This window comes from Poecilia mexicana, unplaced genomic scaffold (assembly GCF_051168715.1).
Source record: "Poecilia mexicana isolate PSO_F unplaced genomic scaffold, ASM5116871v1 scaffold_6, whole genome shotgun sequence".
NCBI lineage: Eukaryota > Metazoa > Chordata > Actinopteri > Cyprinodontiformes > Poeciliidae > Poecilia > Poecilia mexicana.
Genome location: NW_028263375.1, coordinates 24189369 through 24217350, shown reverse-complemented (window position 1 = coordinate 24217350; position 27982 = coordinate 24189369). Strand labels below are relative to the sequence as shown.

At 39.3% G+C, this 27982-nt stretch overlaps 1 protein-coding gene across 1 annotated transcript in view; it reads right to left on the bottom strand.

Moving 5' to 3' along the window:
• LOC106929219 (neuronal cell adhesion molecule-like) overlaps nt 1–27982 on the bottom strand; it is a 58154-nt gene that overhangs the window by 5137 nt on the left and 25035 nt on the right. Inside the window, exons 3-30 of the mRNA XM_088006467.1 lie at nt 23867–24023; nt 22722–22827; nt 21208–21401; nt 20737–20859; nt 19674–19844; nt 19067–19123; nt 17096–17207; nt 16832–17016; nt 16563–16697; nt 15578–15721; nt 15366–15477; nt 15115–15281; nt 14175–14322; nt 13985–14074; nt 13755–13879; nt 12689–12790; nt 11823–12020; nt 11014–11084; nt 10597–10819; nt 10323–10438; nt 9552–9756; nt 9115–9237; nt 8547–8723; nt 5919–5978; nt 4813–4932; nt 2676–2834; nt 847–978; nt 457–535 (exon numbers count right to left, since the gene is read on the bottom strand). Of these exons, the coding sequence (XP_087862593.1) occupies nt 457–535; nt 847–978; nt 2676–2834; nt 4813–4932; nt 5919–5978; nt 8547–8723; nt 9115–9237; nt 9552–9756; nt 10323–10438; nt 10597–10819; nt 11014–11084; nt 11823–12020; nt 12689–12790; nt 13755–13879; nt 13985–14074; nt 14175–14322; nt 15115–15281; nt 15366–15477; nt 15578–15721; nt 16563–16697; nt 16832–17016; nt 17096–17207; nt 19067–19123; nt 19674–19844; nt 20737–20859; nt 21208–21401; nt 22722–22827; nt 23867–23957 (3725 nt within the window). The 5' untranslated portion in view covers nt 23958–24023. The remainder of the gene's footprint in view (nt 1–456; nt 536–846; nt 979–2675; nt 2835–4812; nt 4933–5918; nt 5979–8546; nt 8724–9114; nt 9238–9551; nt 9757–10322; nt 10439–10596; nt 10820–11013; nt 11085–11822; nt 12021–12688; nt 12791–13754; nt 13880–13984; nt 14075–14174; nt 14323–15114; nt 15282–15365; nt 15478–15577; nt 15722–16562; nt 16698–16831; nt 17017–17095; nt 17208–19066; nt 19124–19673; nt 19845–20736; nt 20860–21207; nt 21402–22721; nt 22828–23866; nt 24024–27982) is intronic.

Below are 27982 nucleotides of genomic sequence, written 5' to 3'. Positions count from 1 at the left end.
CAAAGTGTTATCACTATATTTACTGTCGGCAAAATGCTTGTGATTAGCTTATTAGTTGGGATGAGAGTTAATGTTTGCTTGTACCATTCATCTCTTGTAACAGTCATTTTTAAACCTTCTGGCATAATAAAAATTTGAAATCAATTAAACCTGAAGACTCCTGATCCCTACATGGCACCACAACGTGATGTCCAGCAGACACACCAGTCCGACACGAGACGCCTCCAAGACATCCCCGACCCGTTAAGAATCTTGGCAGAAGCTCAAACCGGTTGCCTTCCTCTTGATGCTGTGACTGATATCGGCGGGTTTGAATGGGTTATTGTCAGCTGCAAGGGCTGGGAAGAGGAAGGAAGTGGGCCAGAAGTGGGCACGAGGCGAGGGGAGCTGATGGGTAAAAATGGACTTTGGGGTGGGCGCGAGGGGTCCAGCAGCAGCAAGAGCGCTTTCTCTCACCTGTATTCCACAAAAGTACAGTCATCATCTTTCATTGGCTGGAACTCCGGGTCTGTGTGCGCGTCCTCCTTTTCTTTGACTGGGGACACAAACAGAGAAATGTCAGCTTTCTCAATGTTTGCAGCAACACGTCTGTACTTGTGTCATGTTCTTTAGGTGAATGCTTTGCTGTGAAATTTAGAAAAAAAGTGCCAATATGAAATCATTTCCCAACAGAAAAGGAATCGGTAACATTATACAGTACCCAACATTCACACAGCAAGTAGGAATATCCCACATTTTGAGAGCAAAAATCTCCATAATAAAAAAAAAAAAAAAAAAGTTTTTTCTGACAGCTTCCAAAGTTAGCTGAAAACACTGTGCACTGGGTTTGTTTGTGCAGTGACTCACCGGGGTATTTTCCTCCTTTGTTCCTCTGAATGAAGCAGATAATGAGGAGGATCAGGATGAGCAGGGCGATGGCGCACATGAGGCCGATGAACCATCCCTGAGTGGCGATGTCTACCTGTCTGCTCGTCACAGCTGGCCAGAGATGGAGAGATAACGCAATAATTGTAAATGCAACATTTCTAAAGTCTTTTCAGTGATGAGGAAAAATCTCCCTCCGATGATGTGCTGAAATGGCCGTACGTTGTTTTGGCAGCTGCTTTAGCCATCAGTTAGTAATTTCAGTTCATGAGTGAACCGTGATGGCACTTTTTTTTTTACAAATTGTGTTAGATGAGCAGGAAATCTTCTGTATTAATTTAAGAATAAGATGAACTGCGTTAGAGGTGTTGCAAAAATAATTTCACATTGAGTGACATTCACACACACAAACACACACGGCTACAATCACCGACCGTCACACAAGTTTTTTTTCTAGTCTAGGTTGGAAATTATAATGCTATACTCAAAATACTCTATATTAGAATATTGTCTGTTTTCTTTTTTGTTATCTACATATCTACAGAATGAGATTAATATACAAGGTGCAAAACTTTAAAACCCAAAGGTCATGCAAACTGTTAAACATTATATCTCTGCATGTTTGTTACACTGCAGCAACTAGGGGTGTAACGATACATCCAGCTCAGGAGATTCACAATGAGAAGCAGAAGAAGAAGAAGAGATTTTAGTCAAAACTTCTGGTAAACCTAAGAATCTGCATGTTTTGCTTTTACAAATCAAGCTAAAGTTTCACATACCACAAAAGATCTCTGTTGAGTTTATTATGAAGTCAGCTAAAATTTATTCAGGTTTTGAAAACATCAAAAACCTGAAATAGGTACTGAGATTTGCAATTAGCTGCGTTGCTAGCAGCTAATTGTTAGCCAAACTCAGATTTCGAATCATGTTAAATATAGTTCATAGTTACTCTGTCAGTCCTATCACTGTTTATTTTATCCTACCAGCCACAGAAAAAGAATGACAGATACAAACAATTTAAATGTAGTGAGGCTTTTTTTTTATTTTACAAATAGTTTTATGGCAGCCAGAGAGGTCTTTATTAGTTAACTCCTTCAGCAAAGCAAAGCAAGCACTTCTGTTCTTCTGAATCTCAAACCAACAGCTAAGCCCAAAAATTATTCACAAGTCAGGCAGATTTAGATTTAAAATCCCTCTCACTCAACCAAGATGTTTCTTTCTGATAAAAAGTAAGTAGACATAGCAAGCCACTGTAGGAAGGTTAACAAAATGTGAACCCTTCCGAATAATGAATAGGTTAATTCTGGCATCAAATCCGTCTTGTGATCGTTGAAAGACTTTTGCATGTTTTCACTTTGATTTTGAGGATTTACTTTGTCTGTGAGGTTGGACGGCCTCTCTACCATCACCCTAATCTTTAACTGCCTCCACAGATTCTCTATCAAAGTCAAGTCAGGACTCTGGTTGGCTCAACATTAATATTACTTCTAGTCATAAAGAACATGGAGGTACAATTACAAGATCACTTGAATCTAAATCTGCCAGGAGCAATTTGGGCTTAATTGTAGTCAAGTTTAAATCAGCCACCTTCCTGTATGATAAAACAGCTTATATTTCCTTCACCAGGGAAAGCACTGACAGCTACATTGCACTTTGCGGAAAAAGACTCCAACTCTATGAGAAGGATTGTGGTGTTTTTAATACCACAAGATCTCGTTACACCCCTAAGAGCAACATTTCAGCTAAAACCCAACTCAACTTCGCAATGGTACAAACTCGAGACGGAGGCTACACCCCAGGACGCGCCTCACCTGGTACCGTGACAAACAGCTCCTCGGAGTGGAGCAGCTGCTCGTGGTGACCTTTAGCCACCACACGCACCCTATAGGAGAGGCCCACCTTTAGACCTTTCAGCTTAACGTTCTGAGAGCCGTTCACAAGCTCTTTTTGCCACTCCTCTTCGCCTTCACCTGCAGGAGGGACGTCGACGGAGAGAGGTATGTTTGAGGGAGCGAACAGAGCTTTCAATTGTCCATGGAGATGGTGAAACGATGGGAACTACTTGTACGGCATTACTCTGGAGGCAATTTTAAATATTCCAGGAGTAGGAAGAAAAAAAAAATCAACTTAGGCTTTGAATAAATTATTGTGGTGACCCTGATAGCTCAATGCACTTCAACAAGCCCATACATACTGGAAGAAAAAAAAACAACAACTGTTGACAATTAGTGCTGCCTAAAAATAACTAAGAGGAAACCCGCTTGGTTCAGAACAGCTGCTTGTTGCTCAGAACATATTTTAATTAGAAAAACACAATAATCTAGGGAGACATAAACAACAAAGATGTCTGCCACATAGAAAATATTCAAACATATTATTCTGGTTTTCATGTGCTTTCATTTATGATAAATTGTCAGAATACCCATGATTTCTGCTCCAAAATTAGGTCAACACTGCCCAAATCCCTTCAGGACAACACACTGCAGAATCAAACCAAACTGTCACAATATGCCTTTTTTTTGTTTGTTTGTTTTCACAGCTGTACACAGTGGCAATTAGAAATACTCACACAAAAGCCACATCAGGGGTAAAATAAACATGTGGAAGAAGGTGCTCTGGCCAGATGACACTAAAATTCACCCTAATCTTTGGCCGACATGTTAAACACCTTGTGTGGCCGAAAAAGGTGCACATCGCCCTAAACATCGGGGTGACCGCATCATGTTGTGTTTGTTTGATGATAAACACAGGAAAAGTCTGGGAGAAAACCTTCTGGAGACGGCTGAGAATAGCGTGGTGATTTGCGCTACGGTAAGGCAACAACCCAGTCAGTTCAGGCATGAATTCAATTAAAATCACAGCAAGCTGTAAAAATCTGCATACAATCTGCATATAATCTCACTGACAATTAACTATACTGTTAATGTGCAAATATTGCCCATGCACTTTACGAAGGTGGTAGACGTACCACAAATGACTTACAGCCAAAGGTTGTTTTAAAAAGCAATTATTCAGGGAGCTGAATAAAAATGGAGGCCATACTTTTCATATTTATAGTTTTAGAAAAATGTGCAAAACTTCCTTTCACTCCACAGGTATTATATTACAACAAAATATTTTTTTAAAATGTTCAAGAGGCATTCACGCTCTTTTGAAGGTTACAAAAGTACTTCTAGCCTCAAAAGGTATTTTGTTATTACTGTTTTTTTAAGGCTATTCTGCACTCCAAGCCACAAAAAAAATCTAATCCTATGATCTGACACATAAAAACAGCCACTAGAGAAAACACTTGATGTTCAGACCTTCAGATATAGAAATAAAAGACCTATTTCTATGTCACTCTGAGCAGTGATTTCACAGCTATGCTGTCGCCGAGATAGAAATCTAACTCTGACTTGTCCACTGGAGTGTTGCAGTGTTTTCTCTGTTTACCTGCGTGTGAGCTGTCAGGGCCACCAAACAAGCAAAAGTGGGAATGAGCTAAACGTGAAATGTGTCATGACTGATGATCACTGAACTGAGTTTTTTTCGAATTAGATGGATATTATTACTATGACATTTCCTAACTGAATGATTGAAACAATAGGTGTGAGAGAGTCATACCACAGAGCTTTTAACCTCATCGCAGGTAGAAATAAGCAATTGAAGGCACTTTAGTCAACCTCTGTGGGTATAAAGAAGACAGGAAGTGCTGCTTTTTGTCAGATTTTACTCATACATCCTGTCAGCGCTATGACTGGAAATGAAAACTCCAGCCAATTCCAGCATTGAACAATTCAGAATCCAATCACGGGAAACTTCATTTATCAAATCAGGGTCTTCCCTGGCAGCGTTAACATGACTGCCGATATTTTTAATCACCTGCTGGAGCCAGTAATGAAGTAGGAGTCTCTTGCCACCCATGCCTGAAGCTGAGAGAAATATCAATGAGGTGATGATTTTCCTTACTGTTTTCTGCAATGTACTCTACATAAACATTTTTCTCCGGGCCCCAGTACTCCCAACTGATCAGGACCCCATCTTCTTCAACCGAAGAGCTAACATTCGCAAAAAGACTCACGGGCCGGGCTGCGCACACAAGAGAAGAGACAAACATCAAGGCTGGCCTGTGGGGCAATGCAACAAATGGCAATCAATTGCTTTGTCCTGATTATGCAAGTGCATCTAAATAAATTAGAACGTCATCAACAAGTCTTTTTCCACAATGGAGTTAAAAAACGAAACTGATGTGTTGCGTAGATTTACTAAACAGACTGATCCATTTCCAGTGTTTATTTCTGGAAACTTAGAGCTAATGAAAAATGTTTATTCTTAGAAAATCAGAGCACAGGACAAATAAAAAAGGGTTATCAATACAGAAATGTCATGCGCACAATCAAGTAGGAGACTGTTAACGCTTCAATCCTTGTTGGAGAAATGTCCCAAAGTGATTCAACTAAAACTGAAGTGTCAGACAAAACAATAATCGTCGCACTTTGAGGAATTAGGAAGAAGCTTGATCATCATCATCATCATCCAAACTGGAGTGGCAGCTTTACTGTAGAGCATTTTACTGCAGAAGGGAGTTGTTCACTTAACGACATGTTTGACATCATGAGGAGATAATATCATGAACAATTATTTCGGCAGCATCGGAACGCATTACCTGGGAAGTTAAACATTAGACACCAGCTGGAATTACACATTTTTGATGACCCTAAGCAGTGCGTTAAATTAAGGACAACAATGTCAATGTGTAAAGTGGCAATCATTAATCCCTGATCTTAGTCTCCAAAAACATGTGTGGAATATGTTTCACTCTGCACATAGCAAGTAAATGTCTGATTCCACATGAGTTTCACTGGGAATAAATGGCTCAACTAGATTTAACTTGTTGATGGTATTCTCATTTTTGAAGCAGCACTTGTAATTCTCTGACATGCATGCCTTGACCCATACAGAAGTGCGCAACAGCACTGGATGGGGCAATAAACCATGACGAACAGAGTTCACAATCAAACTCATAATCATCTAATCCAACATGTAGTTTACTAAGATCTCAGCACAGTCTGTACCCTTGTGGATCGGACGGCGTGGAGGAAACCCTGCAACCGGATGAGAGGTTTGGGTGCCTCCTGCAAACAACACCAAGAGGATAAAATATGGACCCACACCCAAACACAGACATACGCACGCAAAGGAAACAACAACAGGGAGACACAGCAGACACACAGTCATTATCCACAAAGCAGAGAGTTCATTAGCATGCAAGGAAAAACCTCGCCATGCAGCAGGAAGCACAACCAGCATCCGCCGTGCAAAAAGTACAAGAGGGTCAAAGTTGTTGACAACAAAGGAGAAGAAAAGCAGCATGCCACTCTAATAAAGTCTGATCCCGTTTTATCAGGTGAAACTCAAAAGGCACATGTCAAACAGCATCTTTGTCTGTGTGGCTTTGAACTCAAACATTTAGGTGGATAAAGGACAGAGAAGAGAAAAGGTGAACGTCCTCAGAGATAAGCAGCATGCATGCAGTGGGTTTTCCACCTAGATAGGCACATCTGCTAACATTTGATGCTATAGGTTGAAGAAACAAAATACACACAGAGAAATAATAGGTGAGCTACAATAAGCTCACCACTCATCCCTCTGCTTTCATCACTTTTGTATCAGAGAAATATCTTCAATTCAAGGGTGTCTACATGAGGTTTATCGGATAAATGTGAAACTGAATTTAAGGAGCGAAACATGGAAACAAGTAGAAGCAACAGTGCAATGTGAACACCTAAAAGTAAAGTAAAATACTTAGATGTTGATACTTTTCTTTGAACCAACAAAGACATGATGAGGCAACAGGCCGATAAGGGTTCATTCACTTGTGTCATTGAGGTAATTATTTTATATGAATATACAATATCAATCTTCAGTATGTGAAAAAAAAGCCAATCATCTAAAACTGTTTGCACAGCTGTGATCAAATGTTTACATCCATGATAAATGCATGACTATTAAGTAAATGTCACCCAGTTAAATCCTAGTAGTCAACCACCTGTGTGCGTAACAAATTTTCTAAACATATATATATATATATATATATATATATATATATATATATATATATATATATTGTGTCACAGAATCAAAACACTCCCATATGACCATAAAACTTTCCTGCAGAAGTTATTTAGCTTGCCGATTTAGACAGCTGCAAATTTTAGTCAAGCAAGTGTCCATTTTACTTGATGTACTTGTTTCCTGATCGGCATCTTCTCAGTCTATGGTGATGTGCAATAATAAATATTGAGTTAGTCAAATGACTGCAAACAAATCCATCTTACCCTAACAAACCAGAGGTTAACGGCCCATGCCACTGACAACCTTCAACACACCTTACTTAAAGATATAGGTAAATGTGTGAATATATTTAACCTTACATGTGTAATTCTGATCCTGTGTAAAGTAGAAAATTTAAACAAATTGTAACTCTTGCTAAATGGAACATGCAGTTCTTAAATAATAGACCATTTTTGTGCAATCCTTGACAAATGTCAAATAACTAATTAAAAGCCCAGAATAAACTTAAAACTCCTGGCCAGAGTGAGCAGATGTAAACTTCTGATCACAACTGTAAATGAGATGTTTGAAGCCATTTCTAGCTGAGCTGGTTAGGATTTTTAAGGACGAAAGTCAGACATTTTCACATTTCAGGAGAAAGTATTTTTCTGCAAATTGTTGCTGTCTTGCCTGTTGACTTTAACCTGAACAAGGTAACCTTTTCTGTCATACAAAAAGCCAAGCAATAGAACAAAGACTCCTTCACAATGAAAAAAATATATATTAAAACTAAATGTGCACATAACAGAGGACACACGCTTCAATAGTAAAGCAGTTACCATTAAATCATGGTAGGAAACTCTTTCAGTCTTGATTTAGAAAACATTACTTTCTGAATTTAGCTGTTTTCTGGAGGAGATTGTGAAATTAAAAAAAGCCTTTGTGTCAAAAGCAGACCGAGACTAAATGGTCTTTCATCTCACATAATTGATGACCTTTAGAAACATTTTCCTAATGTGTTTGTTTCAGTCGATATTTTCAATAATGCACAATGCTTATTCCATGAATTATAATCTAATTAGTTTGTGCTCCAGGGTGTAGCCTACAAGTAATTTACAATTCCCCTCTAAATTGATCACCGTTTCCATGGTAACGCGGTTCAAAACAAAGGTCTGAAGTTTGTGGGTGTTATCACATTCCTTACAAGCAGCTTCTTCTTTTTTTAGCTCCCCTGCTCCAGATTAAACATACTGCAGATTACGAAACTTCCAGACATGTTCATCTTAAATAAGTACAATTACATAGGAGATGTACCTGCAGGTTTCTGTTTGAGCGATATATATATATATATATATATATATATATATATAGATAGATAGATAGATAGATAGATAGATAGATATATATATATATAGATATATATATATCTATATATATATATATATATATAGATATATATATATATATCTATATATATATATATATATATATATATATAATCAACTGTTTCTTTTAAATAGGGATTATTTTTAATGCTTTTTGATGTCTCGTGTAAAGGTCATCCAAGAACAGTTTAGAAATGTTAGCTACTAGTCATCCTAAATACCACATGCTCCATGTTTTGCACTTGTCTGCCTTTGATGACTTACCTTCATCCTGCTTGACGACAGCTTCCTGAGAAATGGCCGGGCCCGCTCCAACGCTTGTTCTCGCATTCAAATAAAACTTGTAGCGTGGGCTGTACTTGAGGTTTTGCAAAGTGACTGAGGTCTCATTGGCAGCCAGGGCCAGCTCCTCTTCTGGGCCAAGTTCATTGGAGTTATTGACTACAGGGGTGAGGGACGGATGACGACAACGATGGGATGGAGAAGGAAGTCGGAAAACAGGAAGTTGTGTAGCGATAGGAGGAGGGTGAGGGGTTGCAGATGGAGTGTCAATAATAAAAAAAGGGTGAAGATGGAAAGATTTGGATAACAGAGGAGTAGGGTTCAGAAACAGAAGTTGGGAGTGACCAGAGTTGATTTGTTAACTTGTGTTGTTGTAATTGTAAGAACACTTAAATGCAGTTAAGCTACTCTAAGCTTCTCCTATATGACTGATTAAGCCATGAAAAAGAATGGCTTACAAAGGCTACGCACTAGATGGCAGAGGATGATGTTCACATGACAGATTTAAAATCTCGCTTGCTGTCTGTCAAGAAAAAACAAAACTTCTCACCTGGCTGATATCTCAGGTTGTAGCCAGTGATGTGCCCATTATGTTCATGAGGAGGACTCCATTCGAGGGTCAGTGAATCTAGGCTGGGGTTTGTGACAGACAGCGAGGCGGGTGGCCCAGGCTCTGCAGGAAAGCATGAACAATGAGTGAACACAAGTCAGTGAGAGAAAAGCTGATTAATGTAAGAGAAACCAATAAAGGGAAATATGCAATGAGATGATGCACTGTTTATTGCAGACATAATATCAAAAGGTTAACATAAATATAGACAAAATTCTCCAACCATCGTGTACAAATGTAATTTCCTAATTCCCCACTAGATGGTACTAAACTCTCCTTTCTGTTCCTTTAAATTCAGGAAGTAAAACATCTATTTGACATTTCCTCATAAGATTTAAAAATGTACATGTCACAGTTTTAAGGTTTAAATGTCATACCTCCTTCAGGTGTCTGAAACTCCTCCTTTTCACTTTTGGGACCCTCTCCTTTCTTATTGAAGACGCTTACGTAAAAAGAATAGTGGCTGAATGGGTGCAACCCGGGCAGCAGGCCTTGGCTGTGGTTCCCACTAAAGGTGAGCACGCGCTTCTCCGTGTGATGGGGGTTGTGTTTGTGAAGGCTGTGCATCCTCGAGTAATGAACCTGCAACAAACAGTGTCAAATGCAGAAGCTTCATCTGTGTCATTTGTGCATACATGTTGAGCAAGGATGTTACTCCTGTCATTTTTGTACCCAATATATATATATTTTTTAAAGTTAAGATTCTGCAGATAATGGGGTGTAGACAATAGATGAATGGACTGCTGAATAAAAAAATATAATAAGGGAGATCTATCCTTTGTCCACAAATATCACACTAAGGTGTAGTTTCTAACTATAGAGCCTCCAAGGGGACGTAAGCTAGACCCTTTGCAATAATGTGTTTACTAGCCAATTGACGAGGCCTTAAGAACTGAAAGTGTTGCTGCTACAATATAAGGTTTATTTTTCCTTAGGATACAAACACACCACAGACCTATGGGCTTACCATCCCTACTCGACATAAACATAACAGAATTTAGACGTATTTTCATGAGGTAATATCACCATATGACAGTATAGATTGTGGAGTCTTTTTTGTGTTGGTAGCCATTTTCATATTGCATATGTGTAGGCTACCATTTACTTTTTATTAGATGCATCGGCTTGTTATTATCAAAATTCTGTACCTTGTATCCTTGGATCTGCCCTCGTATTAAATGAGGAGGCACAGGGTCCCAGCGAACCCGAGCCACAGTGCTGTTTACCACATCAACCCGAACATTTGCTGGAGCTGCTGCTGGCACTGCAGAGTTAAAGAAGTTGCATAACATTAGATCAGGCTACAACCAAAAGGCCAGAGTGAAATGTTACAGGGTATGCAACCAAATACATCGCCTCCGGCTCTAACAAAAGATCTTTTTGTAAGAACTTAAAGGCCTTAAAAGGTTAAGGTGGACTCACAATCTTCTCCTGAGTAGCCGATGGCAACAGCGGGCTCTGGTCCTTCTCCGTGGTTGTTTACAGCCTGAACCTTTATCTCAAATGGACTATATGTGGGTATTTCAGACACAGTATACATGGAGTTGTTGGTAGTGGCTGTTATCCAGTCGGTGCCTGGCCTTTTCTGCCTCCAACTCACTATATAATAAAGCCCAGGACCGTTGGACTGAAGGCCTGACAGAGGCTGGAGAAAGAAATTTAAGACATAGCATATTGTTTAGACACTGTGCTCCTTTGGAGGTCTACATTACACTGAAGTAAATGAGTATGAGCAAAAATCTAATTAAGCTCTGATACACAAATGCTGGTTATGGTACTCTTTGCAATAACAGATCTGTCATTGATCAAATTCAGAATGGTTAAATGTATAGCAATTACCTCCCAGGTGATAACAAGATTGTTATGTTTATTTCCAGATCCACGTACATTTTTTGGGTTCTGGTCAGGAGCTGAAGACAGAATAAAAGAAAAATCAACAAATTCCAGAAAAAAAGCCAATTTTACATGTATACTGGTTATTTTGTTATTTTTTGACAATAATAGTTTCTTTATTTGTTGATTTTGGAGACTTCTGACATAGAGGAACTAAATTGTAACTGAACTCATGTGTTGGTTACACTAACAAATTATACATAGTACAATTTTTACTTAATCGGTTTACTTTCCAAAGTGTATCTGGTACTTTCCCTATACTTTCTGGTCGCTAAGTTTTATGAAACTTATTGAATCTTAACCAGAAAAAAAGAAAAAAAAAAAAAAAAACCTTCAGAGTTCTGGGAATGTAACTAGTAAGTCTTGAGAAAGTAACCTGTGATGTCTTGAACTGTGACCAGCAAGTTCCATGAAGGTTTCAGAAAGTTATTTGGTAAATGTTTTAGCTAAACATAAATTCTGGGGGGAAAACTGTTTTGTTATAGAAAATAATCTCTACATTTGTGTAAATTATCTAGTAAGTTATCAAAAAGTTAATAAACAAATCCACAAAAGTTCAAATACAGTACCAATAGAACCCAGAAAGTAACTTTAGATTCCAAGAAACTACTTAGAAACATTCAGGACACTGAGCGTAAACTCTAAGTTTGGGGAAAGCTATATATACGTTTAGGGGAAGCAACATGTTGTCATGGTTTCAATTATTAATGTTCTGGTCCAAAACTGAATAGCATTTATAACAGCTGGCTCCGTACCTGCAGGCTTAGTTTTATACATTCGAGAGGGGCTGCTCGGCTTGCTCAGACCCACGGCGTTACGGGCCAGCACTCTGAATGTGTAGTGGACATATGGTGAAAGCTTGAGATGAGCCGTTGTCTTGGTCCCGGGAACCCGGGCAATGTCATGCCAGTGACCTTGGTGGTGCAGCGAGTCTTCATACTGGATTACAAATTCTGCATTGCAAAAAGACAATCATTTTTGCACTTTTTAACCATGCTTGGCCACATATTTGCATAATGGGATTAATACTCTCATGCCACTTGAACTCAAACAGCCACCAAGCACACACTGAATCTGCAATTAAATGGTGGATTTTGGCAAGGTTTTCATTAAAGATGAGTGTTTGCAACACGCTGAGCATTTTAACGCAGTAAACAAGGTCAAACAGCAACCTGTGTATTACAAGACTGTTATGTTCAGTTCAATGAAGAGATTTGGGAAAGGGATTTTTTTTTTCACTGACTTCAAGGGATGGATATTAATTGATAGCCATTTTTTACAACTTTAATATTTTTTTCTATTTTATTGTCAAATTCAATTTACAAATTAGTTATAAATCAGTGGGAGCTATTTTTCTTACTCAGAAAAACAGATAAAAGAAAAAAAAAGTAAATGGCTTCATCCAACCAATAACACAAACTTGTGAGTAACAAAACACTAAAAGCCTCTAATATTATTACTTTATCACTAGTAGATCTGAACCACACTTAGCCAATGTCCCAACAGCCTATAAATCAGAAAAGCAGGAGTTTGGGACTAGTCAATAAGTATACCAAACACTAAAAGCAGGTTATATAAAACGCACGCAGACAGCTGTATAAAGACATAGACCCACACACACCCTGAATAGGGCTGTTATGTTCCTCCCCAGGGATCCAAGTAAGCTGAACGCTCCTCTCTTTCTCGTCTGTCAACTCCAGGTCTGTGGGGGGGTCGGGTCGCCCTGGAAGAAAAAACAGCAGGAGGAAGAGACACATATATTTATATTTTGAACATTTAACAGTAACACCACAATCAGGTGATTGTGGCACGATGCTTTATCCAAGCAAGCCTCTCCGATTGCAGGACAATTTATTTGCATGTTTTCATGTATTTCTTTTGCTTGGTCCACTGATGACGATAATGCATGCAGACGCTGCGTCATGCGATGAAATGACTGATGTTCAGTCTTCACTTCATCTCGAGCTCATCAGACAAAATGAACAGACGCTCATGTTGTGAAGTTGCAGTGATAAGAAACGCATGCTTCAAATGGATGAGCGATGATGAAATATCACAAGAAGCACACGGGGGGCTGTATCTGCTCTGAAATTAGCTTTGATATGAAAACAAGAGGAAGTTGCTCCTCCTTTCCCAAATGTTTACGCCGGCAGACAAACGGCATCAATGCGATTGACTCTGCAGAAATGGCAGATCGGAAAAACACACAGAAAAAATAATGGAGCAACTCAAACTGGTAGATGTGAATAAATAGAGTCAACACTCTGTGACTGTTCGATTCAAATGGCTTCTTCTGGGCCGAAGCATGCTGCATTAAACTGAAACCACCGAGCGAACAACACAAAAACGCATGCTGGCTAAGCACGTCTGGGTGCTTGAGCGTGCTGCGGGTTTACCGTGGATGACAGCTGGAGCTGGTGTGGTCTCTGTGAGGTTGGAGGGCGGCATTGAAATAAGAAGTTTGGTGGTCAAATCAGCCATAAGTAAACAGGAATGATAAATAGGCTGCTTAAGAGAAGGTCGTCAAACATTTAACCTACAGAGCATGATCACTGATTAAATTCAGTCCGACACACTTAGACCTAAAGAGCTGACTGCTGAATCAAATTATCCTACAGACCGAGGTCTCTGCCATTTTCTTAACGTTCATGTTTTAAACTGGTAATGCTAAGCTCAGAGTCACATACCGACAACAGTCAGCTCAGCGGTGACTGAGTCTTGGTCCAGAGTGGTGTTTACGTAGCACGTGTACACCCCTGCATCTCTCTCCGACACGTCAGTGATGGACAGGCTGTTGAATTGTATGACGAATCTGCAAAAAACAAATATATTTAGAAAGACCATTCAGTTATGTACAAGTTCAGGTATTTTGTCCAGTTTTGAGAACCAAATACAGGTAAGTTAAAGAAGCTCCGACCGATCATCGTTAGGCAGCTCCACATGATCTCTATGCCATTCTCTCTCTGACACATCAGAGGTAGACGGGCTGTTGGACTCTATGAGGAATCTGCAAAAATAGAATAAAATACGAATAAAAAGTCAATTTAGTTATGTGCAACTTCAGATATTTGACTAATTTTAAGAACTGAATTTAAAAAAGCTCCAACCGCTCATCGTCGGGAAGCTCCTCATCATCCTTAAGCCAAATCAAAGTGGGTAAGAGATCCTTGTCGTGTTTTATTGTGCACTCGAACGTCACAGATCGGCCCCTTTGCACCACCGTGTCAACCGGTTGCTTTAGGATACGGGTAGGCTCTGATGGAACAGGAAAGCCAAAGATGAATAAAAAATCCGACCCTAGGTAGAGTTTCACTTAAGGTCAATAAAAGGTCAGAGGAACCAACATAGAAATCTTTGAGAAAAGCTAAGAAATATTCAGTGTGTTAGTTATTCTGTGCATGTTACAATTATTACATTTGAAGTATTTTCATTACGTCTCCATTTTGTTACAGTCCAACCAACAAACATATCATGATTGTGAGTTTGTAGGAACACAAAAGAATGAATGACTATTTGTTTTACACATCTAAAAATTATGCACACGTTTGATTTCTGGGCCCCTGTCTCAGTACTTTGTTGAATCATACTTTTTTGCAATCAGAACATCACGTCTATGTAGAGGTTGCAAATTTGTGCAATATGGCTCAAGCTAAATAAAATTGTAGGGGTAGCATCCCTGAACATCAACTTCCGAAACTTGCCACAGAATATCAGTCAGATTCTGACCCCACAGTATAATGCCACCACCACCATGTTAATCAGCGAGATGATGTGGCTAAGATGTTGTAAAGTGCTAGTTTTAGATTGCAGGTTGTAGGTTTGCTTTTTTACCAGATTAGTTTGCCTGGAATTATTAAATTCAATTTAATCCAGTTTATTATGTAGCAGAAAGTCACAACAATCGTCTCAATAAATTTTAAAGACAAGCATGTCCAAATCATATTCAGAAATACTTAACTGAATCAGTCCAATAGAATACAAGCATATAGCTGACATACATGGTAGAGGAATCATTTAAAACAGCTTCAAACAAACGAACACACTCACCTTTTATATGCAGGTAAACGTGATTCTCAGAGGATCCAAGCGAGTTCCTGGCAATGCAGGTGTATCTGCCTTTGTGCTGCGACTGAGCGACTTGAATCTCCAAAGTACCATTGTCATGCAGGATGTAAGGTTCTCCATTCAGAGTGCTGGCTCGGCTGTCTTTAAACCTAAGACACGGAGAGTTTACCACTTTGCATTTAGCTACAGGAACGGTTTCATGGCAAAGTTTTACTGAGTGTTTCTTAACTCACCACTCAATTTTGGGAATTGGTGACCCAAAAGAGGAGCAGTCCATGAGGGCCGGGCGATTTTCGATGACCTGGTAGATCTTGTTGGCTGGTGTCAGCACTCTGGGTGACTCATCTGCAGTGAGTCAGCACAGAATATCTATACATTATTACTGTCCACAAAATGCCGGGGATGGGGAATAGCATTAAAATCCATGATGGAGAGCTAAACTCACGGAGGACGTTGACGAAAGCGTTGGAGAGGAGGTAACCGTACGGGTTTGAGATGTTGCACTGGTACACAGCGCTGGTTCCAACCTGAACGTCGGTGAAGATGATTGTGTCGTCCTCCACCCGTCTGCTGATATCTGTAGGTAAATCTGTCACAGCATATGGTTGTGTTTAAGAAGTGAGTGGCAAGATGATGGAGAGACATCTGTAGGGATTTATGACATTCTTAGCAGTCAATGAAAAACATGATTTTTTTCTCTTTTTGAGTCTTTTTATACATACTTTACTTTTGAAAGCGCTTTTTCAAATTGTAAGCATTTTCCTGCTGATAAAACATAAAAACCAGATTAATCTATAGCAGCTCTGCCCATGTTAGCATTACTAGTGACAAAGTAAAATGCTTTTCACTACGCAGTCATCTTTTTTTTACTTGTATTCTTAATGGTCTATATTTAGTAAGGTTTGAAACTTGATTTTAATCCTGTCGACCACATTCTATGGTTTTATGCCATATACAATTTGCTAATCAAATAATGTTTATTAAAGCCACTTATTTGTCATGAGTCATTATCTTCATGGACCCATTCACTAATGGGGAAGGGTGACAATTAAGGGACTAACTTGATGAGTGATTGAAAAAAATATTCATAGTGCGTGGGTTAGGTTTGCAAAACATAACTTTACATTAAAGTGTTTCAAATCAAAGTACTGTTTCCTGCCTGTCGCAGTTAAATAATAAATGTCTTTACCTTAAAAATCACAAGATTCAACCTTTATAAGACAGGAAATATATTATCAAATATCTCTAAGTAGCCTTTTAAAAAAAATCCTTTGCATTCTCTGAATTTCCACACAAAAGAGAAAATCAGTAGAAGTTTGTAATTTTCTGAAAATCTTCAGGGTTCTTATAGAATATAGCAAACTTTATGTAGGATGAATATTTGATGTTAGAGTAGATATATCTCTGACCGTGGAGCAAATTGCTCTTACTCTCTATTCGGTCACCATTCATTGACCATATGATGGAGGGTTTGGGTGTGCCGCTGGCCCTGCAGGTCAGCGCTCCATTCTCTCCTGGAGCCAGAACAAGATTCTTTGGAGGTCCACTGATCCAATAAGGCGCAGCTGCAAGGAGTACAGAGCGAAGAATTAATTACAGAACAGACAATCCTGATAGCATCTGTGCATAAATCAATTAGGAGAGGAAGGTAGAGGAAGAAGGAGAGAGAGAAGGCAGGGAACAGCAGATGCAGACACACCTTTGACCTCGACGGTGATGATGTGGTGCGCAGAGCCGAGCTGGTTCTTGGCTGTGCAGCTGTAATCTCCCTCATCCGACTCAGACACGTTCACAATCCGCAGGGTCTTGTTGAAGTGAAGGAAGGACGTGCGCCTGCTGGGTAGGTCTCCGCTCACTTTGGTCCAGGATACCTCAGGGGTGGGCCTGGATTTAAGAGCTGTGATCAAGCAGGCGGCTTCTCGAGGCGCTGAGACATTTAATTCTGGCGCATTCTCCGACTTACAGTCCTTCGGCAATGCACTCCATCTCCAGTACGTGTCCCCTCAGCACCATCTTGTAGCTTGAGTGGCCAGATGGGATGAGGAAGGTTGGCTTCCTATCATCCACTGGGGCCTCTGCAGTTATACACACAGATATACCGAGTCAAAAATGAGAAAAAAAATTAACTCTCTTTGGCATCAGCCAAGAATAAAGAGAGGAACTGAGGCAAACCTTGCCCTTCATGTTCTCTAAGCCTCCACATTTCAATACTGTGGTGTAATCAAACCATCTGCACACAAATACTCATGTTTTATTGGTAAATGTGGCCTTTTTTTCGGGTTCTTTTTTACGTCTGTTGAAGGTGTTTATAGGCAAAAAAGAAAAAAAAAATCATAACCATGTAAACTAATGCCGAAAATGTACTTAGTGTAAAATAAACGTATAATAGAATCTGTCAGTTACCAAGATTGCTTTAAAGAAAATAAATAAATTAAAACAGATTTAGCATTTACACCATTCAAAGAGTTTACACTATTTATAAGCAAGTGAAATAAGGTGGAAATAATATCAGTAGAATGATGAAAAAGTTTGAATTAAATCAGAAATGAGAGAATGAAAAGGCTTAGTGGAAATACAAACATTTTAGCAGCAGGATTAGCTAAAGAAAGGATGAGCGCTCTCACTTTTGCCACAAATCCTCTATGAAGTAGTAAGTAAATATCAGCCACCCATGTGTAGAGTTTAGGGCTGAAACGTTTCCTCGAGCGATTCGAGGACCTCGATTCCGCCCCGATCGTTATTTGTGGAGGGCAGCGCTTTGACTTCCGCCTATGAGTTGTTGTGACGTGCTAGCAGCATGGTGGTGAATTGTGTGGCGCTTTGTGAAGGTTTGGGGACAAATAAGAATTGTTGAATTTTGTGCTGTCGGATCCGCGTCGTCACGGTTTTGGAGCGAACGGTAGGAATAAGAGAGAGAGAGAGAGAGCGAGAGAGAGAGAGAGAGAGAAAGAGAGAGAGATCCGATTCCTCAATTAATCGTAAAAATATCCTATAGAGTACTCGATTACTAAAATATTATTTTATAACAGCCCTAGTAGCATTACCATAAAATGATGTTAATGGTAATGTTTTTTTTTACATCAGTGGAGTGCAGCTCCTCACAAATCCACAGAACAAAATAAAGACTTTCAGCTGCTTCCATTCACTGTCAGAAATGTTTTACAAAAAATAAACTTACCTCTGTTCTGGTAAACAGATGATTTGAAAAACGCGAGTGTCAGGAGTAAGAATGCTTCTCTGAAGTGAGTGTTTCCAGATTTTGAGTTTTCTGAATTACAGTCATTCACCACCATGGTGAGTCACAGGTGAAACCATTTTAAAGGGTAGGTTGCTACTCTCTTAGGTCTATAAACTGATCCCCTCTCAGACAGCATTTATCCTTCTCCTTGCTATACAAATCACTGTATTTCAATTATGAACACACATTCCAATTTGAGACATTGCTATCACTATTTCCATAGTGGTCAAATATTGTGTTCTGCAAAGACAGAGTGCAAAGTTCCCGAGATCATGTTTTCTCACTCATGGTGCCGATTTTCAACATATTTCTTGATTTCAGATAGAGTTACAAGTTCAAACTATTGAAAAGTAAATTGCATAAATGTTGAAGTTCAGACTAAAGTGAAATCAGCATGCAGCTGTAGTTGAAGGAAATCAAAGGAAAGGTAGATTTGAAATGGGGTTCAAAGCAGGAGTGCCTTTTAGGGTTGAGGAGGGTGAGTGTTAGTGAGGAAGCTACAGCTTTGAGCTCTACTTTAAGAATAACCACAAGGGGGTGCTAGATCTCACCCTGGAAGAAACCAGCGAACCTCTGAAATAAAAAAAAAGCCCCCAAGGATGAATGGGTTGAAGGGTTGGTGTTAGTGGGTGTAAAGCGAGAGTTTGGAGCTCTGGGTTGGGAGGAACTAAACACCGGAGGGTGCCAAAAACTCACCATTTAATAACTCAGTGTCATTATAATAATCTGCCATTGTTTCATTGATTGCATCCACTGTAACACAACAAACAAAACAAAACAAAAGAAATCACACATGCAACGATTTTTAAATCACGACAATTACAAAAACATGTTTGCACATCTTTTTTCTAACAGAGAGGAATATGAAAACGAACATAAAAAAAAAACTTGAAATATTTATATGGGAGATGATCACCAGAATATGTAATGCAGTGTCTCTCATGATGTCAGCTGTAAAGGTTAAAACGATGAGAGCAGTCTTTGTTGTTGGAGGAGAAAGTGTATAGAGAAAAACGTCACAGCAAAAAGCTGCTTAGCAGAGAGACAACAACCAGAACTCAGACAATATGTCTTTTGAGTCAGATGACAGTAGCATCTCCGAGGATCGGATCTGTGATGGGAAGCAGGGTTTCCCTCCCACGCTGCCATCCTGGCACATACTGTCCTGCTGAAAAATAACTGCCTCTTGTGCAAGTGCATTACACAAACACTGTTGTCCTTTTTGTTTTGTTTTTTTTCCCAGTCATGCAAATCTTAATCACATCTTTAAATCTGAGAACCACAGACGTGGGGAGAGACTTACGTTTGAGCACTTTGACAGTGATGGGCTGTTTCTGCTGGATGGTTTGCGTGTGTGTGAATCGAGCGTAGCAGATGTAGTCATTCCTGGAATCCCCACTGAGAACGTTGGAGAAGTACAGGTCACCATTCAACGACTGGGACACCCTCTCGCTCTGAGGTAACTTCTGGAAGTCTGAGAAAATTATATCAATATAAATATACATCAGTTATAACTTCAGGAAGTATGCACTAAATAAATCCCTCAGGGCTGTACTTTAGGACCCCTATTCTCATTTCTACGTACATTTTGAATTTCACCAGTTTGGATATGATATTCAGTTCAATTTAGCACATCTTAAGTTCCTGGTCCATATGCAAAAAAAAAAAAAAAAGCTATTAATATTAGCAACTAGCAGAGTTAACTACGTTCTGTAAAAATTAACATTTTTGAAGTTGTTGAAACTGAAATGGTGACATTTCAAAAGCATTTTGGCATCAATACCAATCAGAATTTGTCATTAAGATCTCAAATAAAGACTTGACAAATTTGGTTTCTGCGACTGACTATTAGCTACAGTTATAGTTAGGGGTGCACCAATTGCAGTTTTCTGGCTGATCGCTGGTCACCAATCTTTTAAAAAGCCTAACTTACCGATTCTAATTTTGGCTGATACCATTATTTTGTCTGAAATGTTGCTCAATATATCAAGAAGGTTGCTGAAGGTTGTTAACTGTAAATGTGTAGACATGACCTGGTTGGCCGGTTTGTCAGTCAAACCTCTCTCACAGGAGAAAAGAAAAGCACAGTGGTTGATTTTTAGACCTTTGCCAAGGTTGATAACATCGGATAAGATCGGCTTCACATGTAAAAATCGGCTGATCACCGATCTCCCAAAATTGTGTTTTTTTTTACATGTTTCCTGTAAATTTCACAGTCTTTGTGACAAGTTTTTGTTTCTTGACATGGATGTTGATCTATAATGGTAAGTACACCAGCTCTGCACCATACCTACAACAATTACAAACAAAACCCACTTTAAGCCAAAAGAATTCCAAACATATCAAAATGACTGGCATCAACTCACTATTGTCCATCCAGAATATGATGGGAGGTGGAAGTCCTGCTGGAGGTCGGCATGGCAGCACCAAGGAAACACCTTCCCGGACCACGATTGGTTTGTTTTCCTCCTTTGACCACAAGGGGGACTCTGGATTGATTGAAAATGGGACATGCAACATGACAGGTTGAGTATCGTCACAATTTGCACATAAAATGCCGGCTAAAAAAGCAACAAGGAAAGATGAGAGGATGATGTCTAAATAGTGGAACAGCTAAGAGGAAAAATACAACGGGGCATTTCAATCTATAATCTAACATGCATTTTCTCGACTTGCAAGCTTTACCTTCGATAAGCCGTCTTAGGAAGAAAAACGCAACTTAATTTACAGAAAAGAAAAGAAAGGAGGACATGATCCAGAATGTTTCATGAATTTAATGTTTGAAATGAAAGACAAGAAAATGGCTTAAACAAAACGAAGCAGGACACCACGCTTACTTGACTGTCTGACGACGATATTGTTGGACACAGCAGATCCGTGTTTGTTCCTCGCCGTGCACTGAAACACTCCCTCGTAATGTTCAGGTCTTGCTCTGGTGATGTCCACCACCAGAGTCCCAGAGTGAGGCCTCATGGTGACGCTTTCGTCCTGCTCGACGTCAAAGTGGCTCCCATTTCTCGTCCAGGAGAAGCTGGTGAGGAAATACCAGTGCAGTTTTTATGAATGAATGGATGATTAGATGAATAGGACTGCCTTTCCAATGAGGCGCAATCAGTAACACCTAAATCACAATCACTACTATCTACCAAAATAAAATTAAAATAAATAGAAAATAGGTACCACTAACCAAAATACAGCCTTTAACGTTAAAGTTATAAATTAAATATTACACATGAGGGCCATAAAAAAGTATTTGTCTCCAGTTTAGTTATTAAAAGGTGCAGGAATAGGGTCATATTTAGGGGGTACTTATGCCAGGTTTCTACTGGCACCTCCATGGCTAAAAAGTGTGATATACTTAAAATATTTTGTTAAAATTAATTCAAAAGGAAAGAAAATTTTGAACATGACATAACATTTATTTATTTGGATATTTATGGATCTAAATATTTAACACTCGTTGCCCTAAGCAGCAATGAAACTATAAAGGTAAAGCAGAGATGAAATGTTGAACGTAGATGAAGTTTAAGGCATTCAGTCACTTCTAACTTTTGTCTCCAACCCATTTTACTGGTAAGTATAAAAGTAACAGTATGGATGTTATCTTTGGTTTATGTGAGCGAAGATTTTGTCAGCAGACATATTTCATCAAATCAAAATTTTATCAGAGCTTGAAGTGCAATTTAAGTGGCCGTAGCTACAGACGTGGTGTCAATAGAGAAACTATCCAATCAAAAATTCAGCTTCATTTAATTTGCTGACGATGAAAAGAGGGAAATATGTGATTGTCATGTTTATTGACACTAAATAACACAACATGACAGGTTTAAGCAAAGAGGTAAATAAGCTATTGAAGATCAGGCTGAAAAAAATAAATGACATAATCAGTCTGCTAATCAGCACACATATGATGAATAAATGAGAACTGGTTCATGTTGTGACTTTGGGATTATTTTAAGTTGTTGAAGTAGTGAACTACGAACATGAACTCATTTGGTTTTAACTTGTGGAAACCAAACGTAAATCATCAGTGTCTAAATTGAAAAACAAGAAAATGAAACTCCTCAGCCCCTGCTTTTGGTTTGCCTTCTTAAAATCACCATAGCCTAAGGAACAAGAACTAAGGAACAGAAAAAAATGCATAAATGTTTGTGTAAGAGGCAGTAGAGCATTTGCAGCAATCAGAAGCCTTAGTAACAATTAGCCTGCGGCAAGGGCAGCATCCTTACAAATAAATTGAGGTGGAATAAAATTAAAAAATATATATATTTGAGCTCGAACTGTTTACGTCTGAGAGCTAAAGGAGTATTTACACTTCTTGAATTTTAAACTACACTTGGCTTTTTCCTACCTGGGATGCGGCTTCCCCTTCGCCTCACAGTGAATTATAATATTCTCTCGAGGATCCACGATGTAGTCCTTTGGGGACTGGTGAGTTATTGTTGGAGGCTGTGCCACTACATGGAGATCAGAAAGAAGGGAAATGCTTAACCATGACCTTTGCTGCTTAATCTGAAGCCGTTTTTCTTCTTGTGCGTCGACCACACAAGCAGTCATTACCAAACACACTGAAACTGACCAAAGTGTCCAAAACCACACAGGGGCTTGTGCTGACATACACACAAAAAGCTGTCTTTATCTGTGCAATGGCAAAAATAAAATAAAAAATCACAAAAGCATGCAGAACACCAAAATGTGTTTCTCTTTAGTGAAGCTTACTTAATTCCTGTCACTGCTGCGGAGACAACTAAAGGACTATGACAAAACAAATAACTGAAAAAGTCATGCTGTTTGTGGCCTTTTTCTATGTAAAATGTTCCACATCTGTAGAAACACACAAAACAAAAGAAAGCAAGCACAGAAATAAATACATGCAAAATTTCACTCCAAATCACACTCCAAACTTTCTAATATAAACTAGGCATAAATTTTGAGCAGTTTGAAAACAAAGCAAATCCTCAAAATGTGGACAGAGAAAAAAAACTGCAAACTTATTAATAGCAAAGCATTTATTCGTGACTTACATCCTGGAAGAACTTTTGTGGGTTCCCCCAATGAATCAGCGAACAAGAAAAGCAATTTGACAGTAAAGAGATACAGACATTAGTGATTAGAGGAAAGAAAAGGTTGTCCCATGGTAGGACAGGGGCCGTCTGTGATGGTCACATTTCCAACCAGATATATTGGAAACAAAACCTGTCTTAACCTGAAGGGCTGAAAATCATTTTGCATTTTTGTTTTTCATGTGAGTTAACACGTTGACATACACAGAAAAAAGGTCAAATAAAAAAAAAAATGATCGAAAAACACCTTAATGCTACTTTAATGCAATTCTGTTGAAAAAATGTAATGGAGTTTTCCATAAAAAACCTAAAAAATAAATAGGTTCTTTAACATGTTTAGCCTAAGGCATGACGAGCAATTGTTGAAGGTTGCAGACCCCTGGTTTAGACCCTAAGCATTTCCCTGGTTTTGTGGTGTGATGTGTTCCCTTACGGTCTAGTGGGACCTCCAGAGCAGAGGCGAGGTGTCCGAGGATCAACACCAGCAGCGCTGCTTCCAAACTCCTCATCTCCATCATCATCATCAAGGGTCGCTGTGGTCTGCCCTTGCCCCTCCGCTGCTCAATCACAGACTGTGGGCACTTCCACAACTGCAAGGCGGAAAAGAAAAGTAGAGAAAGAGAATCTCAGACATCAAATGAAAGCTAAGGATTTCACAGCACATCCAGTGACAGAAGCTATTAATCATAACACCAAGTTTGTCCAGTTCTGCATCCACGGGAGGGTCAGAGGTGGAACAAGCGAGCTAGTTACATGCACTGACTCTGTGGTTACAGATCGATGTCTCTTGGTGTGCGCAGTTCTTTTGCTGGGGGCTATCTTTTTGATGTAGAGCATTCCAATAGGGATCGACAGGAAGCCGCGCGGGCTCATCTCGCTGCACTCATCACGCTGCGCCATTAGGGCTTCGCCTCTGCTTCGATTTCCAAATGCCGGCGGATGGCACGGCCAAAGTTCAGAACAGGGGGGCATACTTTTCATTCCAACACATTTCACCCTCAGTTTTATCAATGTGAGCGACTGGCAGATTAGGCTTGAGGCAAATTGATCTGCGGCGAGGTCATATTTCTGACACTGGACCATCAGTCTTTCGCGAGACAGCAGCTGCAGCAGCAAATGTCAGGTACGACTGTTTGATAGCTGTTTAATGGAGACAGATGGCGCGGATACCGCAGGTTCAGCTGGAGTGACTGGTCTGAATTTCTTTTAAACAAAGCAATGAGAGATTAATTAATCATTATTTACACAAATTTCTTTCAACACAACCTTTCGGCAAGATGCTACATTTACTGTAACTATGGAGGAAAACAACAGCAACACTGATGTTCTCTCTATGTTTCTTATTGCTAGCGGACAGACGCGGTGTTAAGATGTCACATTAGCTTTCAATAAATGCTATTGTTCTTTGAGACAAAGCAAAAAAAAAATGAATAACAGCAAAACACAAAAAATAAGAGAATGAATAGAAGAGTGTGAAACAAGCTTTGGTAACAAGTAGGCACTAAAGTAGACCTGACTGCACTCGTGTTGACTTTAGTCTCTGTGGCTACAATTTAACTGGATAAAAAATAAAAAGATTAATTTTCTTTCTTTTAATGAAAGTGATAATACCAGTTTTTTATCTTTCCCTCCTGCATGTCTCATCCAAGGCAGCCCAATACTGAAATGTTACAGCTTTAATTACAGCACAGACACACTCATTTTCTGAGCTATTATAAAAGCACGACAGAGAAATTGGTTGGTGACCAGAATTAAATGATTTTCAACCGAATGGACTTTATCTGTGATCGGCTGGTCGGGAACTAGAAAATTCCCGTAATCGGTGAATGTATCATACTTAAGCTCTACGGGACGGAGCTGACAACAACCCGCTTCAATTTCGACTCAGAGTCAGAAAGTTTCAATGTTACTGAGGTGTTTAACAGTAAAGTCGGAGGAAGAAGAGACACGTAAGAAGCTAAGTGGAAGGAAACTGTAATACTCAGTTAATCCCCAAATTATTCACACCTCTGGCAGATTTAGGTTTAAAGTGAGGTTTCAAATTTACCACCATGTTGCTTCTGACCTGAAGTGGTATTAACATCGGGCAATGTTCAAGTCAATCCAGAACTAAATCAGATAGAGAGTCACTGGAAGAGACTGAGGATTAGTGTGATGGCAAGGAAGACGTCAAACCTGAAAGACTTGGATTTAAAGGGATATTTTTACATTTTTTTTCACTGATTATTGAAAAGGGTGAAACAATTACATAATAACATCTTTTTCCATTCAATTGTAAATACAACAAAGAAAAAATTCAACATTTTATAATGTGGTTTTATGATGTTATCTTTTGAGAGCTGCTCATCTCATGTACTATTAGAAAAACAAAATTTTCCAAAGACATTCTTAACCTTGGACTGAACTGTATGAGGACATGTTTGCAATTTATTCAGGCTGCGAAAGAGAGCAAGAATTTCAGCAGATAACAGGAAGGGTGAAATGGGTGCAGCAGGTTGTTTTGTTCTTTGAACACATTTAATGTGTCATGAAACTTGCAGCATTTTGGAAATCTGATTTGAGGTAAGGATCAATAGTTGCAGCTCTTTTAGCAACACTTGCATTTAGGGTGCTAAGCACTAACATAAAACGCTGACAAATAGGTGGAATAGATTAGTAGTTTAAAACGTGAACTCAATTAGTCCTTCCTTTTAAGGCTGAACAAATATATTTTGAATGCTGGTCTTACATCTTCTAATATCATAGCTACTGAAAGTTAATCATCAGTTCAAAGCTTTAGAAAAACCGGAGATAGGAAATTGGCTATCAAATTTTGAACAGTACATCTCTAATTTTATTCAATGCTATTGCAAGGAGCTCATCAGTATTTTGTCTGAGTAAGGGCGCTGTTCTCAGATGAGAATAAAGAAACCGCCTAAAAAGGAGTCATTTTCTATCTTTTAATGACTGCAGAGAGACCTGTTTTTAATCTTTCCTTCCTGCATGTCGCACCCAAGGCATTCACTAGTCTGGTATTAAAATGTCACAGCTTCAATTAGAGCTCGGGCAGGCTCATTTTCTCAACTACCACAAAAGCACATTAGCAAATTTTGGATTTTAATGATGGTTACAACATGAAAGAATCTAATAGAGCCTTTTAGAGGCAGAGCTGTAGATGTGTGTAGCTGTCTTGCCCTCCGGGTTGACAGAACAAGGTTTTAGATGAGGACCTGGTGGAAGTTGTGTCTGGTACCAGAGGCTAAACAGCAAGTCAGTCAGACCCGGATTTGGGAATGGTCCTCCCCGGGGAGTGAATGTGCTCGTTAGCGCTGCCCCAGGATCGTGATACAGTTATGGCCCCCAAAGCTGGTGTCTGGTAACTTGTTACCTTGGGCTTCCACTACAACTCTCTTGGGAAGCTGCGTATTATTTGCCCGGCTCAGCCAATCACAGGGCTGCGTTCACAAAAAGGTAGGTCTGGCTTGGGATTTCACACACAAAGATAAGGGGCAGCTTTTCTTCCAGCCCCTTTTGAAGGCTGCAGGCAACGTTGCACAGCCTGAACACACTCCACCATTCAATATTTATTTTCAACGTACCGTGAGAAAGTTAAAATCAGAGGTGATTTACAAATATTTCATTAGTGAAGATGGTTAAAAGTCTGACTGGGATGTGAGCAATCATTCCCGTAAAAATTAAGTAAAAAAACAAGAAAATCTGCTGGTTCCTGGAATAAAAAGTAGTCAGAGGAAGCATGAAAGTTGTAGGAAGCTTTTTAAAAGAAACATGCATTTTCTGTCAAGACATATCTACAGTTCATTCAGGTTGCGAAAGAGCGAGAGAGAGCATATCTTTCATAATATAGCAAGGTTGAACAGATGTAGCAAAGTTGCTGTGTTTTAACTCTGCTCGCTATTGAACATGCTGGATTTGCAAACATCAGCAGCCTGTTTGAAACCCAAAGGTTTCAGTGAGGATGTACTTTCTCAAAGGAACAGACAAAAAGAAGTAGAATAAAGAAGTTTAAAATATTGGTTTGGCCACATAACTTTAGTTTATGATCTCATTAAAGCTGCACCATATTAGGAAAACACCCAATAAAGACATTGTTAGTTTATGTAGCAGTGGCAGTATTAGTAGCGCCCACATTTTGCTTAGTTTTCTTTTGTTTTCCATCGTCACAATTCCCTACCACTGCCATTAAGTATTTAAGCCACCCACATCTGTTTTATGTTCGGGTATCAAGGGCAATGAGAGTAAATTCACATTCATCCACATTCAGCTTAAATATAATGGCCCCGAAAATATCATCAAAGATTTGTGATTGGGATATTAAACCCATTGCACCTGCATGTAGATTTGATACATAGTGATAAATTGGAAATCAGAATTGGCAACAAAAAAATCAGCCACAATAACTTATGTGTCGAATCCTAAAACACCTCAAGCTTATCTGAAATGGAGCCAGCACTCCGTCCAGGATTCATTTCCCAATTTAATGAGGTGTAGCAGCTCAGCTCCAGCCGGTCAGCATGTTTTAGTCTTCATGTGCAGAGTCTGTACTTCCAGG